The 19,649-nt window shown below is 44.2% G+C and overlaps 1 protein-coding gene across 1 annotated transcript in view; it reads left to right on the forward strand.

Moving 5' to 3' along the window:
• Positions 1-9,561, forward strand: part of GLUD1 (glutamate dehydrogenase 1) — a 30,602-nt gene extending 21,041 nt beyond the window's left edge. The window contains exons 8-13 of the mRNA XM_048947129.1: positions 2,541-2,678; positions 2,808-2,888; positions 3,660-3,783; positions 4,007-4,098; positions 7,196-7,258; positions 8,185-9,561. Of these exons, the coding sequence (XP_048803086.1) occupies positions 2,541-2,678; positions 2,808-2,888; positions 3,660-3,783; positions 4,007-4,098; positions 7,196-7,258; positions 8,185-8,304 (618 nt within the window). The 3' untranslated portion in view covers positions 8,305-9,561. The remainder of the gene's footprint in view (positions 1-2,540; positions 2,679-2,807; positions 2,889-3,659; positions 3,784-4,006; positions 4,099-7,195; positions 7,259-8,184) is intronic.
• Positions 9,562-19,649: the final 10,088 nt, after the last annotated feature.

The raw sequence follows: 19,649 nt of genomic DNA on the forward strand, positions 1-19,649 counted from the left end.
AAACTTACTTATGCAGAAATACTTTCATTTTTGCTAGCTCTGCAAACACATGGGATGACTATAGACTGGTATGAAATACGTAGCTTGCTCTGAAAGTAATGCCTCATATAACTACCCTGACATCTGCTAAGTGAGCTGAAAAAGTGAGCTGAAAAAGTGAGCTGAGGGCAATCCAGGAGGCTCCTGGACTCTATCAAGAATTATTTCCTGAGCCACATAATAGACAGCCCCAGCAAGGGGGATGCAGTGCTAGGCCTGTTGCTCAACAGATGAAGTGAACTGATTAGCGACATCAGGATTGGAGGCTGCCTGGTCTGTAGTGACCGTGTAATGGAGGAGTTCACACTCCCGAGGGGTATCAGGCAGAGTAAAATCAGGAAGCTTAATTTTAGGAAAGCCAGCTTTCAGATCAACCTGAGGTTGATCAACCAGAACTTCAGTCAGTCAACAAAACTCCCTAGGAGTTTGTCCTCAAGGACACAGGAGTGCAGCAGAGCTGTTAGATCAGAATTGTAGACCTCAAGAGATCGAGTCCAACCTCCTATAAAAGCAGGCAGCCTACAACAGGTCACACGGGTGGGCATCCAGATAGGTCTTGAAAGCTCCATAGAAGGAGACTCCACAACCTCCCTGGACAACCAGTTCCAGTGCTCCATCACCTGTACCATATGCAAGTTCTTCCACATGAGTATAGAACTTCCTAAGTTCAAGTTCTAGGCCATTACTCCCTGCCCTTGATATTTAAGGAAGCTTTCCTTAGGGCATGAGAGCTCTCTACCCCCTGGTGTAGGAAGACAGACAAGGAAGGCAAGAAACAGGCATGGCTGAAGTGGGACCTGCTGGTCCAACTGGAGAGCAGGGAGAAAATGCATAGACAGTGAAAGCTAAGGATGGGGTCAAGAAGGCCAAGACCCAATTGGAACTGAACATGGCAAGGGGCCCAAAGAAGAACAAGAAAGTCTTCTATAGGCATGTCAGCCAGAAAAATGAAGTCCATAAGGGTGTACCTTCCCTCGTGAGCAAAACAGGCAGGGTAGTAACAACAGACAAGGAGAAAAGAGGTATTCAACATTTTTGCCTCCATCTTCACTAGCAACTGCTCTACACACAAGCCTTGAGCAAATAGTTCAGAAGGTAGAAACTGGAGGGACATAAAGCAAGCAAAAAAATCAGATTCACAGCAGCCTGAAGATCCTAAGGATCCAGAAGAGTCCCAGTGACACGTATCCCAGAGTCCTGACAGAATGGGCTGATGAAGTTGCCAAGTCATTCTGATAACATCTGAAAAGTAACAGCAGTCAGGTGAAGTCCCTGGTGACTGGAAGAAAGGCAGTATAGCCCTTAAGAAGGGTAGGAAAAATGACCAGGGAACAACTGACTTAAGCCTTACTTCAATGCCAGGGGAAATAATGTAGCAGATTCTCCCAGAAGTTATGCTAAGGCATATGGAAGAAGGAGTGGTGATAAGGGATAGCCAGCATGGCTTCACCAAGGGCAGGTCCTGCCTGACCAACCTTGTTGCTTTTTATGATGGTGTAACTGCATTAATGGGCAAGGGAAGAAGTGATCTGTCAGGACTTCAGTAAGGCCTTAGACACAGTCCCCCATAACGTCATTCTCTCCAAATTGGAAAGATATGGATTTGATGAATGGGCAGTTCAGCAAACAAGGAACTAGTTATGAGATAACTCAAAGAGTGGTGGTCAGTGGCTTAATATCTGGATGGAGATAGTGACAAGTGGTTGAAGAACCCCTGAGGGACACATTTTCATCAGTGACATCAACAGTGGGATCAAGTGCACCTCCCATAAGTTTGCAGATGACACCAAGCTGTGTGGTACTGTCAACCTTGGAGCTGTTCGAGGTCAGGCCGATCCAGGCTCTGATCAAGCTGTAGATGTCCCCTGTTGCAGGGGAGTTGGACTAGATGACATTTAAGGGTCCCTTCCAACCCAGACAATCCTATGATTCCACATAGAGTTCCTAAGGGAGTTATTTCACATGTCATCTTTTGCATGGAAGGCATGTGAATGTCTTCATCCCCCTTTCTCAGAAAGCTGGAAAGACCCTCAACTAAACGAAGGCTGTCACTGTAGTACTGACTTTTCATTACTGGTGCTTCTGAATTTCATGTGATACAACTTCTCCTGTGCATAACAGACTAGTGGATCATTTGAGTATTTGAAAAAGATTGCATTCATCATTCATCTTGTATTTTAAGAGTTGAGAGAAACAGCAGGTTGTTTTTTTTTGGGGGGGGGGGGGGGGGGGGGGGGGGGGTGTTTTTTTGTTTTCTTTTAATTCCAGAGCCCAGACATTTATCAGTGTCTTTGGCCAGAGAGCAATTATGCCTTAATCATATTGGACTGAGGTACAAGACTAGTAAATAAAATACAAAAAGCAAGCTAATTAAAGATAGCACATATCATCCCTATCTTTCTAGAGTTGTTGCTTCTTCCTTCTCTCTCTTTTAAGTTAGTAAAAGGGAAGCAAATTGAGTACATGCACTAAAGCTACCCTGGTTTGTTTCCTTCCAACAGCAACATGGGACAATCATGGGCTTCCCTAAAGCACAGAAGCTTGAGGGCAGTATTCTGGAAACAGACTGTGACATTCTCATCCCTGCTGCAAGTGAAAAGCAGCTGACTAAGGCCAACGCTCACAAGGTCAAAGCAAAAGTAAGTTGGAGAACTCAAAAGCAAATGAAAAATATTGAATACTAGTATCTGTACTGGCTTTCTCTAATTAATATGGACAGAAACATACACTTGTCAAGTTAGCAATTATTGTGATGTGGTTCCTTTTAGATTATTGCTGAAGGTGCCAATGGACCTACAACTCCTGAAGCTGACAAAATCTTCTTGGAGAGGAATATCATGGTTATTCCTGTAAGAGTCTTTTATGACCTTTGATTTTCATTAGTGAGTAATATTTCAGTGAACTATAAACAGCTAGTGTCGGAGAAGCGAGCATTAATGTTGCTCAAGATTTGTAATAATTAAAGAGACTTCATTACAGCTCTAGGTGCCCAAAGATAATTACATGAAAGTGACACGCTTACAAGAGGTAACTACCCACAGTTATTGAGTAAATCTGTAGCTTGGCTTGTCTGTTACCTGACATTTGGTCACCTAAGTAGTCCAGTAAGCAAAGAAAGAAGGCCAAGTTAACACACTGGCTAGTTTGTAAAAATTTGTCTGTGGGTTGAACTCCCAACAGAATTGTTTGTTGCAGACTGTATAATGTAAAACTTGCCTAGAGTGGTGACTTGGAAGAATGAGATCTAGAAGTATGACAACATCCTCTTCAACAAAGAAAGAGAGCATCCTGATCAATTAGTGTACCTAAAAGGCGTGGCTGATCTATCTTAACTCATTGACTTAGCCAAAAAATATATTAATTCTATTAAATAATTATGCTAAAATAGAACAGTCAGGCATTCCTGAACTTCATATATTTTAAAGTCAAGTCCTCCTTAAATCAGTAGAAGTATTCCCTAGACATCAGAAGAGACATACTCTGTCATGTAGGAACAACAACTAGATTGTCTTTCCATAATGTAGTTTAGTATTTTGCAAATCATACTTGCTTTTCCTTAGTAGGATAGAACTGTCTTTATCTAATGATCACATTTCAACACACTCACTGTTTCTTTGCAGGATCTTTACCTGAATGCTGGTGGTGTAACAGTATCCTATTTTGAGTGGCTGAAAAACTTGAACCACGTCAGCTATGGCCGCTTGACTTTTAAATATGAAAGGGATTCAAACTACCATTTGCTCAGTAAGTCCACAGTTCTGCTTTCATTCACTATTTGATTGGTAGGATGGAGTACCAAACAGCAAATTTCCTATTTAGTAGGAAACATAATTAAGATGACTCTTCTCTCAGCTCTGCTCCCAGAGTCTGCATTTCATGGAATGCTGGAAGATTTGGAGACAAATCCTTTTGTTAGTTGTCCTTTTCTTGTCCATTACGTTGCCTCTGCTTTTTTTTTGGTTTGTAGTGTCTGTACAGGAAAGCTTGGAGAGAAAATTTGGGAAACATGGTGGAACTATTCCAGTTGTGCCTACAGCAGAATTTCAAGATAGGATATCAGTAAGTAGTTGCTCTGTTTGCTTTTTTTTCTTTAACTGTAGCTTTATCCTGATATTATAAGTGCAGTCAAAATTTTACCTTGGTACTGTAGCTAGATGGCTAAACAATTGAAGGAAGCAAGTGATCTAAACAGTTTAAGAATACAGGAAGTAAGCCTTTTTTTCCCCTTCTATTTGGCCACATGCCAGTTATCTCCAATATTGTTATAAAGCTACAATTTTAATACAGACTCGTTTTGTTTGTTCTGCTCATGAAGCAGCAGGATTGCTTCTGACAGATCCTTGGCAATACAGGTGAAGTATTTGCAGGTAGGCCAATAGTCATATACAGAAAGAAGAATGGCACTCACCCAGCTGGTGAAGGGGGATCTCTGGCTATGCATCATTCCTTCTCAGGAACCAGCCTAGCTCAGAGATGTTCTCTGTTCAGTGGCTGGCCCTTACATGGAGCCCAGAAAGGCTCCATTCTGGTCACATGGGGAGCACAAGTGCAAACAATTTGCCCATGCTCCCTGGGCCAGCCAAACCCCTTCACCAGATGCCTAACAGTTCCCCTACTGTGTTCATGTCTCTTCTGTAGTGTTTGATGGGTATTTAGAGTACTACCCTGTTTTCAGAGTTAGTTCTCTCCATAGTAGCTGTTATGGTGCTGTGATTTGCATTTAGAATGAAAATAGTGTTGATAACACTGGTGTTTTAGTTGTCACTGAGTAGTGCTTACTCCTATCTCCTATTAGAAAAGTATGAAGTACCATCTCTTTTTGTGCAAACAACACGAAAGCAATTTGGATATTTTCAATCCATGACTACCTCAGATTTCAGGAGTTAATCATACGAGAGTTGCATGTTACTGTTCACCTAGCAGTCTGTTGCTCTGAGAAACTCCACCATCTTCATCCATTGTTCAGGCAGAGATGTATGGATTTTTTTAACCTGGAGAAGGATGCGGAAGGTTTTCTGTTGGTTTTTAAACAACCTAGTAAGGAGATGACTAAGTTGTTTTTTTTTCCTGCCAATACTTTTGTCTACAATATACTTTATATTTTAGCTGGCTAACCTGATCACAACACATAGATTCTACAATCTCTTTGATTCCTGGCTATCAAAGTCTGTCAAGCATTTATAGCAAGAAATACTGCCTCAGTAACTATCAGAATTTGTTTTGGAAGTCTTGTTAATATAGTTTACCAGGGTTTTCTAACAGCTTTCAATAAGAAGAGTGGTGGGGCAGTGGCACAGTTACCCAGAGAAGCTGTGGATGCCCCATCCCTGGAGATGTTCAAGGCCAAGTTAAATCAGGCTTCATCTGATTGTTGGCATCCCTGCCTGTGGGAACTCAGTGATCTTTAAAACTCCCTTTCAAATGCAAGTTATTTGATGATTCATTCAAAGAACCCATACCACAGACAGCTTCATATAGCATTTCTGTAAATTCAAGATAGTACAGACAAGAGTATAGAATGTTCCTTTGAGACTTGTATTAATGGGCAAAAAAAGTCATCTAAATTGTTATCTAACGTGTACCAATACAGGGTGGGAAAAATCTTAGTACAAAATGATAAGTTCATCTACCTGAGCTCAAAAGGAACATCTGGAGGTAACAACAGAACATAGAACCATAGCATCGCTCAGGTTGGAAAAGATCTTAAAGATCATTAAGTCCAACCACAACCTAACCATACTACGCTAACAACCCTCTGCTAAATCATGTCCCTGAGCATAAGCTTAGAAATGCACAGCAATTAGAACACAAATGCAGTGACAGTAATCATTCTGAAATGAAAAGAAGATTAGCAATATAGGACTGACAATGCCATAATTTAAGTCCGGAATGTGCCTGCCTTCTCAGCTCTGCATGCAGGTTTCATCTCTGTATCTTATAGTGTTGTAATGTTGACAGTTTAAAAAAATAGAATAGTCAAAGATACAGAAGTTCCACATGTATAAAACAACAACCTACTCCAGGTACTGTTAATCTGAAATAGTACAGAGATAGTAATCAATAAAATGAGTGATGTGAAAATGGATGGGTAACAACAGCCATCACTGCATGGAAAAGTGAACAAGAATAAGGTGCTGTCAAACAAAACCAATAAACAATTCCAACAGTCAGTTAAGCTGTAGAATACTTTGCCAAGGGATGTATGGAAGCTGAAAGTGATAATTGGTGTAGTGGGTTTTTTTCATACATAAGCTCAGGAGAAGATAGGGCAAATAATCAAAGGGAAAAAAATGAATTAGAAAAACCATCAAAGCATCCTTCCCTCAGTAAATCAGGGGAGGCATGCGTGAACTTGGTTTGCTGTCAGATGACAGGAATAGACTGATTTAGTATGCTGCTGGCATTTGCCAAAGTGTTACACTGAAGGAATAGCATAGTAAATACATTTAGTGGCTTGAAGTCATTACTGTCACCTCTTTAACACAAGCCTTACAAACTGGCCTAGTAATTTCTACAGACCAAATGAGTATTTGAGGTAAACATTTGAATGAACATTTGCATCAAATGAGTATTTGAGGTAAACAAAATGAACATTTGCATCTGTTTCATGAAGCCAAGTCTCAAATTAGTAGTAAGTGACAGTAGTCAGAATGATGGAACACTGACACTCTAACATCCCCACATTTCAATTATTTATTGTTCAGTGCATTTACATTTCAATGGCAACTAAGTCATTCTGGAGCTGCACAAAGCTAATACACTTCAATCTGTGAATTGAGAATCTATGCCCTTCCTAAAACCTGTCTTCAAAATAACTGAAATAACTTCTGTAAGTTATTAATTCTTGAGAGTCTGTTTAACATTTAGGACATGTTTTGAAGACTGAAAGTGGTAGTTACAACATCACTGAAAATGCTAGCATTATGCAATTGGAAGCTAGATTTCACTGACTTATATCTAAGGTTTTACAATCAAATTGACCTAAGTTAGCACTTCTAGTAATGGCAATTCAGTTTGTCTTAACATCAGTCACTACAAAAAGAAATGAGAGAGCAAGCTTCAACAGCTACACGAATCTTATCTATTGTTCTTAAAATAGGGTTAGTACCTTCTTGTATGCATGAATAAGTCCTGACTGTACTGTGTATTATTGCAGGGTGCATCTGAGAAGGATATTGTCCACTCTGGGTTGGCTTATACAATGGAGCGTTCTGCTCGAGTAAGTATTGCTTTAATAAATCTATGTGTAGGAGAAGAACTTATGGCTTTGCTACATCTTTTTTAAAAGCTGTTTCTCCTATAAAACAGCAAAACTTCTTCTGATAAGATCTTTACAATACCAGAAAAAATATTATTTGGAATACCAAGAGTCAAAGACAGGAAAAAAGCTGACTCACCCAGCTGGTGATATGGGTCTCTGGCCACGGAGCATTACATCTCCAAAAAGGACCTTCATCGACAAAACATTCTCCCCCCTGCAGCTGGCCCCTGAATGGGCTGGAGTGTTGGGGGGATGGACCCAGGGCCCACCACTTCTAGTCACCTGAGAAGCACGGGTAAATTGCCTGCAGCTGTGCTCCCTGGGCCAGCCATACCCGTTCACCAGCTGCTCAGTCATCAGTTCAGGCTGTGATCTAACAGTTCCCTGACAAATGTATTCTGCAGAATTTATTAGGTACATATACAGTTTATGAATACTGTTCTCAAATGTTTCTGTTTTGTGCAGTGATGACCAAGTTTCCAATGTTTAGAAAACATTAGAGACTAATGTATGATATCTGGAAGTATTTTCTAGAGGAAGCTATGGTGATTAGAAGGGTATTAGTTATCTTTTTGTACCTGCCTAATATGTCGGTAAGAACACCTTAGTTTAGCATCAGCATTTTTAGATTGATCCCTTTATGAGGTATTTCTAATTAGTAGGGAAACACTACTTGAAACCTTGTCTTTCTCTGTAGAGATTTGAGACCTCATAAATCGTAGACGTACAGAGAACTGAGAAATGTTAGACTTTATTCTCAAAGAATCTGAGCTCCGGTATCAGTGTTAGGGGCTTTTACGCTCCTGCTTGGATCCTGCAAGCAGAATCTGATGTAGTTCCTATAGGAAACTTGCAGAAATCTCATACCACCTTTTCTATTTCAGCAAATCATGCGTACTGCCATGAAGTACAACCTGGGTCTGGACCTGAGAACAGCTGCCTATGTCAATGCAATTGAGAAGGTCTTCAAAGTATACAACGAGGCTGGCCTGACCTTTACATAAGCAGGCTGTCACTGCTCCTTGTTGTATCCCATCCCTCTTGCCGTCAATGTACCCTCTTCTTGGAAAAGCTTATCACAAGTTTACATGTAACCACAAAAATTTCTTTTCTTCTGACATTATAGTGGATTCTATTCTCAATTAGTTTCAGTCCAGACTAGTCTTTTTTTACAATAAAAGTCCGTGGGTTAGGAAATTGTATACAAGCATGTATCTGAAGATAACAGTTCATCAGCACTTGTGGGGGACGTTCTGGGTATTTCACCTACAAAACAAAATGGTACATTTTATGTATGAAAGAGTGGTCTTGCCACCTGAGCCACTTGTCAAACTTCAGATCAGATACTGTACTGGATGAGCACTTAGCTCATTATTACTTCATGCACTTTTGTTTAATGGTATAATTTTGGCTTTGGCACTTTCAGTAAGGCCTTGTATGATCAATGCTATGGCATTGTCAAAGGAAGAATGGGCCTCCAGCAGGGATTAACTTCGATAGGAGTCTAATTTTTTTTTTAGTAAAGCTTCAGGCCTGTTTCTCTCTAGGCAATGTTTTTTTCTTTAACTGCTGCTGTTATAGGACTGCGCCCTATTGCTTGTTCAAGTTAGCTTGGCTACCACCATGAAGTATGTAGAGTTGACAAACTAATATTTTTATAAGCTGAAATTATCAAGCAATTATAGTTACATTTTTAAATCAAGCATCTATGTAATTATTCTGACTACAGATTTTCTTTTTTTTTTTTTTTTTAAGAAAAGGGATAGTCTGAATTTGCTAAGCAATCATACCTGTTTTTAACATTCTTTGTCAGTCTTTTCCTCCCAGAGGCTTTTTCAAAATTAGATACTGCCTCAGTGAACAACTACCATGAAATATAACCCAGAAATCATTGGCCAAACTACAGAGGAGCTAGAATGCTGCTGTACACTTAATTGACTGTCTTAACACACAGCTTCTTTTTTTTTTCTTTTTTTTTTGCCATCAGAAGGTCGTGACAGTTTTGAATATATTCAAACACAACAGAATGGACCTCAACACATTACTGGATCAAGCACAGTTTATAAAGTCTAAGGCTTTTGTCCAGCCGTGTCCCCTTGAAGTGCCAGTTGTTATTTATGTAATGAATATGAGTGTTTTTTTCTAAAAGACAACTAGTCCCTCCCAGAAACTTATGTTTTTTTTCTATCTACTTTGTAACTGCATAACATAACCTGGAGAGAAGAGCAGTTATTAAAAAAAAATTGACCTTTCCAAACCAACTATGCTGTTGTTTTACTGCTTTCTATTTCATGCAAAAGCTTCCACTGGTTACAACCAACTCATGAATCTTCACAATACACTTGCTGATTTGTTGCGTGGTTACTGGTAAGATGCTGTCAATAACTTCTTGTAAGGGGCTCACTCATACAGATATGTCTCATGAGCTTGGCAGAAAAGACGGTTGAAGTTGGATACATGTATTGCTCCAAAAGCAGTGCCTCCTATTTATTTCCACAGAATCTGCAGCAGATACAAAGAGCACAATAACACTGTTTGATAGAGCAAATTCTCTGCTACAAAACACTGTTTTTCAGCATAGTCACCACCATTAGCTATAATGAAGAGATTGACGTTCATAAAAATCTGCACCAGCAGAGGTAACCCACTGTTGCTGTTACTGCTGATGAAACACGACCCACTGCCTCACATCCACTGGTTAGTCTCCATAAATATTCAGCTAGCACTGTTGAATGTCAGTGGGTGCCATGTTTTCCACATGGAGGAGTTTAATGACACACCTTTGCTTCATCCACATTTCCATGCCAGACGCCATTTTGCCAGACCACCTCTCCGCTGCCATCAATACACAACAATAAATGTAACAGAATATCTGCGGGGCATTTCAACCTCTTCTACTATCCTACTCGTACTATTGTGTTAGTGAAATGAGAAAGAATCCTATAAGTTGAGTTGTGCTATCTGCTGGCATGGTTGTTGAAAATTTGGCTGATAGTTTTTCCTGCCTGCCCCCTCATTTCCTCTACTTCTCTCCATCAGTTCAGCTGTTCAGACCTGAAGAGTGGGGTCCTGTCACTGTTGGAGCACACAGACAGCTGGCATAGATCGCTAAGCAGGATCTTGAGGACCATCTTGTTGCAAGTGCCTGCATGGGCTGTTTGCCACCCACCAGATGAGGCAGCCGGAGGCCTCATCCAGCCTGGCCTTCAGCACCTGCAGGGATTAGGCACCCACAGCTTCTCTTTGCAAACTGGGCGTAACTGAAGGGTGGTGTGAGGAGAATCTGGGATACTTTCTATCAAAGACTTCAGATTCTTGATGAGACTGACGTTCAGAATTTGATTTCAGATTACAGCATATCATCTGATCTGTCCTTTGCTTGTCAAGCTGTATCAGTGAGTCCGGACTTTTTGTCATAGATATCCTCTTCTGAAATTGTGGTGTGCATTATAAGCTACGCTGGTGCTGAGTTAAGTGCAGTGCAGAGGTCAGTTCCAGCAGCATCAGATAGTTAAGAACAAGATGCTATGCTTTTATCACATCTCTCCCAAGTTCAGGCAACAGCAAAAGAAGGAAAAAAGCAGTAAAATTTCACACACTTGCTATGGGCAACACCAGCCTTTTCCTAACCACAGCTGAAGGAAACAGCCATGCTCTGGGCTGTAGATTACAAATATAACCATTGTGTTTCCCTATGGCAGATGTAACTTAGATTTTAGCTCAAACATTTTGGAGAACACTCCCCCCCTTACACAGCCATAGAGCACACACACAAGTGTTGCCTCTAGCTACTGCCATGATCTCTGCATTTGCTGGCACACCACTGGATGCTTCAGCAAGAAAATTGCTTGGATTTTTGGAAAATTGCTTGGGCAAGGGCCCAGCCAATACCTGATGTTCCACGTGAGCACAGATTTCTAATGGCTCTGAGCCATGCCTACTGCCTACAGCAAATTTGGTGGGCACGTGCAACCTCCCAAGAGCATGGATAAGGGTACCCACAGTTTTCACAGTTACCTCCCTCCTGCCAGCTACTCAGAATCACAGAATCGTGGGGGTTTGAAGGGACCTCCAGAGATCATCGAGTCCGACCGCCCTGCCAAAGCAGATTCCCTAGACAAGGTCACACAAGTAGGTGTCCACGGGTCTTGAACATCTCCAGAGAAGGAGATTCCACAACCTCCCTGGGCAGCCTGTTCCGGTGCTCTGTCACCCTCACCTAAAGAAGTTCTTGCGCACATTTGTGTGGAACTTCCTATGTTGCAGTTTCTGGCCATTTCCCCTTGTCCTGTCTCCACTCACTGCTGAAAACAGTCTGGCCTCACCACTCTGCCCCCCACACCTTAGATATCTGGATCAGGTCCCGTCTCAGTCTTCTTTTCTCAAGGCTGAACAGACCCAATTCACTCAGCCAGCCTTTCTTCATAGGAGAGATGCTCCAGGCTCCTCACCATCTTTGTGACCCTCCGCTGGATTCTTTCCAAGAGATCCCTGTCTTTTTTGTACTGGGGAGCTCAGAACTGGACACAGTACTCCAGATGAGGCCTTACCAGGGCGGAGTAGAGGGGAGTAAATGCAAAAAACCTGCCATGCAGAAGAGCGAGTACAACAACCATTTTTCATGCCAGCAATGAAATCAGTGCTGCATCTGCTGTCATTTATGGCACCTGTCACCGTCAGGAAGAAGTGCTTACACAGTGACAATTCCTCCTGTCATTTCAAGATACCAAGTAAGTGACCTCTAAGTTATGTCTTTAGTAATTGGTGAGAATGTAGTATCCAGTTCCTTACTAATTGCAGTAGCAAATTCTCTTCTTGTTGAAGCTCATGTGCATGTAAGTTATTTTTTTTTTAAAGCTCAGACTTCCTCAGTACTCATCCTTTCACCACGTTTGATAACTGCCCATCTCTGTGTTTGACCACAGCTGCTCTGTGCTGCATCAGTGCTTTGCTGCTCAGAGCTGTTGAAGTTGCGCTGACGATTTAGCTCAGTGGCACGTTAGGCACTTGGCCAGCAGTTTGTGCTGTTAATGTTTCAGTGCCAGCATTGGTTTGAGTGTCACAGTACCATTTTATGGTGGTCCCATACACTGTAAACACACTCGATCCTTCATCTGTATAACTTCTAATTGCAATTTTACAGGTAAGATCAGCGCACAGAAGCATGCAGGTACTTACCTTGTCCTGAAATCACTGTTGAAGTATTCAGCTTGTGAGACTTGCTCACAGGGGGCCATGACTTCAGCTCACCAACTAAGTGGGAGAAAACCCCATATCTCACGTCCTCGGCCCATATGGAGAGGGCCACTTACATCATGCCCACTCAGAGCTTTCCCTTAGCTCTGACAGTGTTTGGCTGCACTAACAGCAACTTCAGCAGTCTGCTGGGCAGTAATCCCACCTTTCCACATCGCTGATTGTTCTAATGTGTGTAATCAGAATAATCCCAAAGAATGCGTGCCAGACATGTACACAGTAGGGGTTTTATTTATTATATATAATGTATTAAGAATACATTCAGTGGTGTTATGTTATCTTCATTGTCCAAAGCTTTTGCCCCAGGAAGTTGCTTGATTTGCTACATTTTTTACAGCTTTTTCACCAGTTTCAGCAACCTTGTAGACTTCATCGAGAGCTTTTGAAAAAGAAAAACAAAGGTAACTGCAGCATCACTGCAGTATGTTCCCCTTCCCCACCAGGTATGGGTAGGAGGGGAGGTGGAGAGGAGAACACACTAAAGGGGTCTCGTTGTGGCACAGTCCTGCGTGGGCAAGGAAAGAATGACCTCATTGCTGTTGGCTGGCCAGCCCTGGCACTGCAGCACAGCCCAGCTTGAAGTAGGCTGAGGCTCCTGTGGCCCAAGAAACCCCAGATCAGAGCAGAAGTGCTGTGCTCCGGAATGGAACATGCTAAGAAAACTGGGCTCTGCCCTCCCACTGCAGTCACTGAGGACAGCAACATGGCTGGCATGATCTCACAAGAGGGTGGGTGTTGGGGCAGGGGCAAGGGACCCGTCTGAGATTTCACTGGAATGACAGTGAAAGCATCAGAAACATGACCGTACCTTTCTGACCAGCATCCTTGGCCTGTTCCACTGCTTGCTGCACAGTCTGGCCCACTGTGTTAACTGAAGAGTAAAACAGCATCAATTAAGCAGTCTTTATCCGTCCCCCTAAACTCAGTAATCACATCTCAGAAGATGATTCTAAGAAGAAAAATCAGTCAAATACAATTTTGGGTGAGTGACCTTCAGCTGAACCTGTTTGTCTCATTCGCCCTGGCTCTGTGTCGTACCATTTTTACCCACTGCACTGCCCAGCCCCACAGGCTGCATGAACAGCCGGGCTGCTTGTGGGGGAGGGCAGGAGCATGAGGACAGATGCGTGGGGGAAAGGACAGCATTTCAGTGGACTGGGGTTGCCCAGAACTTCAGAACTTCTCCAGGCCTGGGCTGAATTGCTCTCCAGCAAGCAGCAGCTATGGCGTTAAGGCTGTCTCAACCCAGTGGCCTATTTCACCCTCGGTTTGTAATATATTTGTACTGCATAAAGCTATACTAATTATCATCACGCATCTCCTTCTGGCACAGTTCACCAGCTGGTGGATGAGGTGGGCTGAGGAAGATGCAGTCTACAGCTCCCTTAGGAGCTATTGGTCGGGTGCTAATTTTAGATAGTAGCAAAGGCCAGTTGTGCCAGTCCAAACTTAGAAAGGCTCATGGGACTAAGCCTGCAGGGCACAACCGAAGTACTTTGGAGATGACGTAGTTAGCAGTTGCGGAACCACCATTTGGACAGCCTTGTTCTAGTTCAAGAACTGGCATAAGAACTGGCATAAAAACCCTTTTTGTTTACATTTAAAGAGGGATTTGGAGAATACCTCTGCTGATAGCACTTCCAGGGCTGTGGGTGGTGATGTGAGTTGAGCACGCTGTTGCTGTTACCTACTGTCACTCACCAAGGCAGGCATGAGACTGCCTGGGAGCCCTGTTGGGAAGAGAACGTGCTGCGATGCAGGGCTGCCAGGAAGACGTGTGTGGGGTTCAGGCCAAGGGCTGTTGAGGGTGTCTGAAGGGCTGGCTCAGCTGCCAGCATTTGGGGCAGAAAGGGAAGGACTGCTGCAATCTAAAAGCTCTGCTCTCGGAGTTGGTTGGCTCTTAAACACTTAGTTCAACTATCGAAACACTGAGATAACTTCTCAGCCCATTCAAGAAGACAAATAGCATGTCTAAAACTCCCACATCAGTCTTCCAGCACAGGAAAAAGTTGATAACAGTCCTCTAATGTAAAGAAATAGAGCAGGAACATGAAAATCTCCACAGAATATGCATGTCTAGGGCTGCTCTAAAGCAAAAGCAAGAGGAATTTTTCATTTGAAAAGATGAGTGCTTGCCCATGTTGTAGTGTTTTCCTTCTGTGCTTCAGCATGAAGATGTTCTGAGAATCACCTCAAATTCTTTGGAAAAGAGGCCGCTAGGTGTGGTGAGGGGTCTTTCCTCTTCCTAGTGGCCCAGGGACAAATAGTAAATAAACAAGAGGCTTCCTATTTGCTTCATTGATCACTGCTTAGAGGATCTGCACATTAGGAGATAATATTAGAAAATAAATCCTTAAAGTAGTATTTCTACTGCATTTGAGGTCACCTGCAGTGCCCAATTTCACTCTACAGGCATTAGGCAAACTCAGCTACTCCCATTTGTATGAAGCACAGAAGTCTGAGGAATTGCATCACAGCAGTCTTTGTGTGAGGGCTTCACAGACAGTGGCTCATCTAAATGGCACATTGCTTCATCCTGGGCAGGGACTGAAAGCATCACAGCACCAAGCTGCAGGTGCCCCAAGCCCAATGACTGCACCAGGGCTTGTGGTGGGATCAGCAGCTGCAGCATTAGCTGGGCACATCAGAGACCTCGGAGCTTCAAGAAGCAAATCCATCATGGTGTTGCAGAGCTCATATTTTCACAGCTGTTCATGTTTTGAAAAAGTTGTGAAAAAGTAATGCAAAACCTAAATGGCCTCACTTTCCCTCTCAGCTTTCTGCCGTCCTCTTCCCTTCAGCACATTATCCATCTGGCACCCACTCAGTGAAGGGATGCAAGCAGCACCGGGCAGCCAGCATTTAATTCTGGTCCCTCACTCGCTTTAGCACCAGTGGGGTTTGAGAGCAGCAGCCACGCCAACCACACCCTCAAGAAGAGCATCTGCAAAGCTGCGTTCATGCATGAGCCATCCACCCATGCTGCAGGGCCAGAAGCCCACAGCAGTGCAGCGGGGCACACACCTCCCTACCCAGTTGGAGGCACAGGGAAAGCAGCCCATGGTATTTACCTGCCACCTGCGCAGCACTCTCAGCCTGTTGCGTTGCTTCCTCGGCGAGCTTCTTTCCAATCCCAAACATGGCTGCTGCTGGTCTGCTCTCCCCACAGAGGATGGGTGATCGAGTCTCTAAGTTTGGTTCTGTTACAGTGTTCAGCAAAGTGCAGCTTTATATAGACAAAGCAGAACTCCTCCCCGTAGTTAGAGGGCAAACACAGGCTGAGCGGGACGCGGCGAGCCCTGCTTGGTGATTAATACGCCAGGCATAAAAGGGCGAAGAGGCATTAGTGTTTGTTGTGCTTTCCTCCCCAGAGAGGGGGTGGGGATTCATCGGCAGAAGTTTTCCATGGCCCAGGAATCAAAGCTTTGTTTTCCATGGCAAGAAGTTGGTAAACAGAGCGCATTCCACAGCTGTCCTTACAAAACCTTCCCAGGAGGCTGCCGGGGCCAAAAAACATCCTGGTCCTCAGCTCAAGAATTGCCTAAACCAGCTCTGGTATTTCAAAGCCTTACATAGAAAAGTATCCAGTTTCAGAGGATTCTCGCTTACTGTTTTTCCCCTCTGGGCAGGCTTAAACTCATCGTTATAAAACAAATGGGAGGAGCTAACCCTGCTTTTTTGAGGAGTACGTGATGAAATCTTTGTTGTGCGAATGAGCTTAGCAGTTTCATACTCTGTCATAACACTGCCCAGCAGCCTGTCCCTGCTAGCCCTGTGCCCGAGGACCTGCAGGCAGGAGGCCAGGCAGTGCATCCATCCTCCTCCAGCCTGCCCCAGTCCCTCTGGGAGGGCTCCTGGTGCTTCACAGCTTCTCACAGCCAGAGCAGCCAGCCTGTGCCTTGTTGGAATCACCTGCTTTCTGGCAGAGTTAGTTCTTGCACCCTTTCACACTATGTACAAGGATCTGCCACTGCTGAGAAGCAATTGTTGCCAGAGTAGGAGGGAAAAAGAAAAGAAAAAAAAGCATAACCTGCCCCAAAACAAGATGCTTGCTAGTCAGCCTGACCTTCTGCTCACAGCAGGCTCCTGGAATGCCTCCCTCCACGCCAGGCAATAAACTGCTTCAACAACAGCTCCTTTACTATTTGCCCACCTGCATTTCAGCAAAGTATCACTTTTCTTCCGAGCACTGCAGATCTTCGTTGGCATACAACAGGACATTGTGCTCAACTAAATAGGGTACAGAGGGATGTCTCCAGATCATGTTATCTTCTGTCAGCAGAGATTACTTACCATGTTGGAAAACAGCTTCTACCAAAACACACTTCTGAAAAGCAAACAAATAAACAAAAGAAAACTGATCGAGTCAAAAGTAACCACTTTGTTACAAAAACCAAAGCCTTTGACCTCAAGAGAACCTGATGAAGTTTAGAATGCTTCTACAGCGCAGTAAATCCCAAAATGCTTCAGATAACCTACAGCAGCATTAGGCCTGTGGAAACCCATTGCGCAACAGCAGGGCCATAGAACATTCACCTATTGTTCTCCACAACATCCTCAGCTATCTGCAGCCAAATCCATGTTCAGGAAATGGCAATTTCCTGGCTCTGTGCTGCTGCCTCACTTGCTGATGGTGACAGCTGATGGTGAGGGCAGTGGGTCCCGCAGCCAGCAGTGGGCTCAGGCTCTTGTCACTTGTCACTGTTGGCATTGAACAGAACCACAACTTCTGGGTTTAGATGTTGTGCTAAGGACGTGGTTTAGAAGGGAAATACTGGTGGCAGGTGGGCAGTTGGACTAGGTGATCTTGGGGGTCTTTTCCAACCTTGGTGATTCTTTGATTCTAAGCATCAGGGGAGGTTCAGGTTGGATATTAGGAAAATTTCTTCTCAGAATGAGTGGTGATGCATTGGCAGAGGCTGCCCAGGGAGGTGGTGGAGTCACTGTCCCTGGAGGTGCTCAAGAAACAAGGAGGTATGGCACTGAGGGACGTGGTCAATGGGCATGGTGGGAACAGATCGAAGGCTGGCCCTGATGATCTTAGAGGTCTCAACCTTAATTATTCTGTGATTCTATGAAAAGTTATTATGAACAGCTGGGAGAGTGGACTGGATTCTGACACGTCATCATTTTGGACTATAAGCCGAAATGTCCTCAGTCCTACTGCTGATGGCAATCAAGAGAATGACCCTGAGCAGACACACTGATGCAGTCACAGCCAAAGGCTGAGCGCACACTTGGCCCCACCATGCAGCAGCACAGGGTGCTCACAAACTCAATTCCTCAATAGCCCTCAGGCATTTAATGGCAGCATTTGTCCACACAGGCAAGGTGCCCAAATCCCCTTTGCGTGGCACCTCGAGGCTCTGACAGCTGAGGGCACACTCAGGAGCAAATGGGAGGAAATGTGAGATCTCACGTGTCAGATACATTCCTATGTCCCTCTGGGCAGTGGCACATGAGTTGGCTTGGCTTTCATGTGCCATCTGGAGCCATTGGGTGGGATGGGAACGTATATTCCTGGCTGTGACTCAGACACCTCTGTGATGCATAGGGGAGTGAGAACCTGAATGCTTCAAGGCCAAAGAGCACTGTGAACAAAGCTATGACCCCATTTGTGGAGCAAAGCTCTACAATTCAGATCTAGAAATTCTTGCCAGCAAGTGACTCAGACTCACGGGTGCCTGTGCAACAGCATCTGCCCTCGGGACAAAGGGGCTGTGATGTGTGTATCCCACCCTGCACTGTGCTGGGGTGCATCCAGTGAGAGTGCTGTGGCGACCTTTGCATGGCAAAGGTCGGCTCCACAAGCACAAAGCAGTGGGAATGGTATCTAAAGTAACTGTTTCTATTCTCTAAGGTAACTGTTCTGCTGGGAAACAAACCATCATAACTGCTTGGGTTTTAGCAATGTGGACTGAGCAGTGCTTTGCAGAAAGTAAGGTACTCTGAAGACCTGTGTGTGGGCCACCACAAACACAGCATGGCACTGTGAAATTCCAAGCCTGAGTGATTGTTCTCTGAAGATTTCACCGTCAGGGAAGTAACCATGGAAAGCACTAAATAATTAAGTACTGTGGAGTGTTGCCCAGTAACTGAGTGCAATAGTGCAGCACTTTTTCTGTGAGCATGCACTTGGGTAAATATTTAGGCTTTTAGAGCTTTAAACGACTATGGGCATTGCACCAGGATGCTGTGCAAAGCCCTGGACTATGTTTACTCAGTGGTGATGTATCACCTATAGGTTCCTCTGAGGGTTTTCAGCATGTGCAGTTCCTGGGTAGGCCACAGCCAATCCCTGTGCCAGTGATGAGCGGCCATTTTCCAGGGCTGCATTAGTGAAGGTCGGTGCTCCCCATAGCCCCACCACCCCCAGCTCCTGGCTGAGGGCTGTGAGGCAGGGCTGTCTGAACCTGCCCATGCTGCTCGGTTTCTAGATGCCTTCGTGAGGTGGAGCTGTGGATGTGCTGTGCATTAGGGCAGAAAAAAACTGGAGCTGGCTGCTAACAGGTGCAGACTGGAGCAGCAGGCACCCAGCCCCTGTTCTGCCATAGGACCTGCAGTGCTGTGCTGGCCATGCCTGGCTCACCTCTAGCAGAGCATGCAGCAGTGCAGCACCCACCTGCCTTGTGGGGTGGCCATATCACAGAATCATATCATAGAATTTCCTGGGTTGAAAAGGACCACAATGATCACCCAGTTCCAACCCCCTGCTATGTGCAGGGTTGTCAACCAGCAGCCCAGGCTGCCCAGAGCCACATCCAGCCTGGTCTTGAATGCCTCCAGGGATGGGGCATCCACAACCTCCTTGGGCAACCTGTTCCAGTGCCTCACCACCCTCTGGGTGAAAAACTTCCTCCTCATATCTAACCTAAACCTCCCTGTCTTAGTTTAAAACCATTCTCCTTGTCCTGTCATTATCCACCCTCATAAATAGTCATCATTCATGAAGCCAGCAATCAAAAGCAAAAGAGATCTGCAGGACATGGCATTGTCCTTTACAAGAAGCCCAATGATACAACACAAGCACGTAATGAGGAGATGTATTTCCGAGGGGTGGAAATCTTAATTGTAATTTTATTTATGTTAATCT

Source organism: Lagopus muta, chromosome 5 (genome assembly GCF_023343835.1).
Source record: "Lagopus muta isolate bLagMut1 chromosome 5, bLagMut1 primary, whole genome shotgun sequence".
NCBI classification, from domain to species: Eukaryota; Metazoa; Chordata; class Aves; order Galliformes; family Phasianidae; genus Lagopus; species Lagopus muta.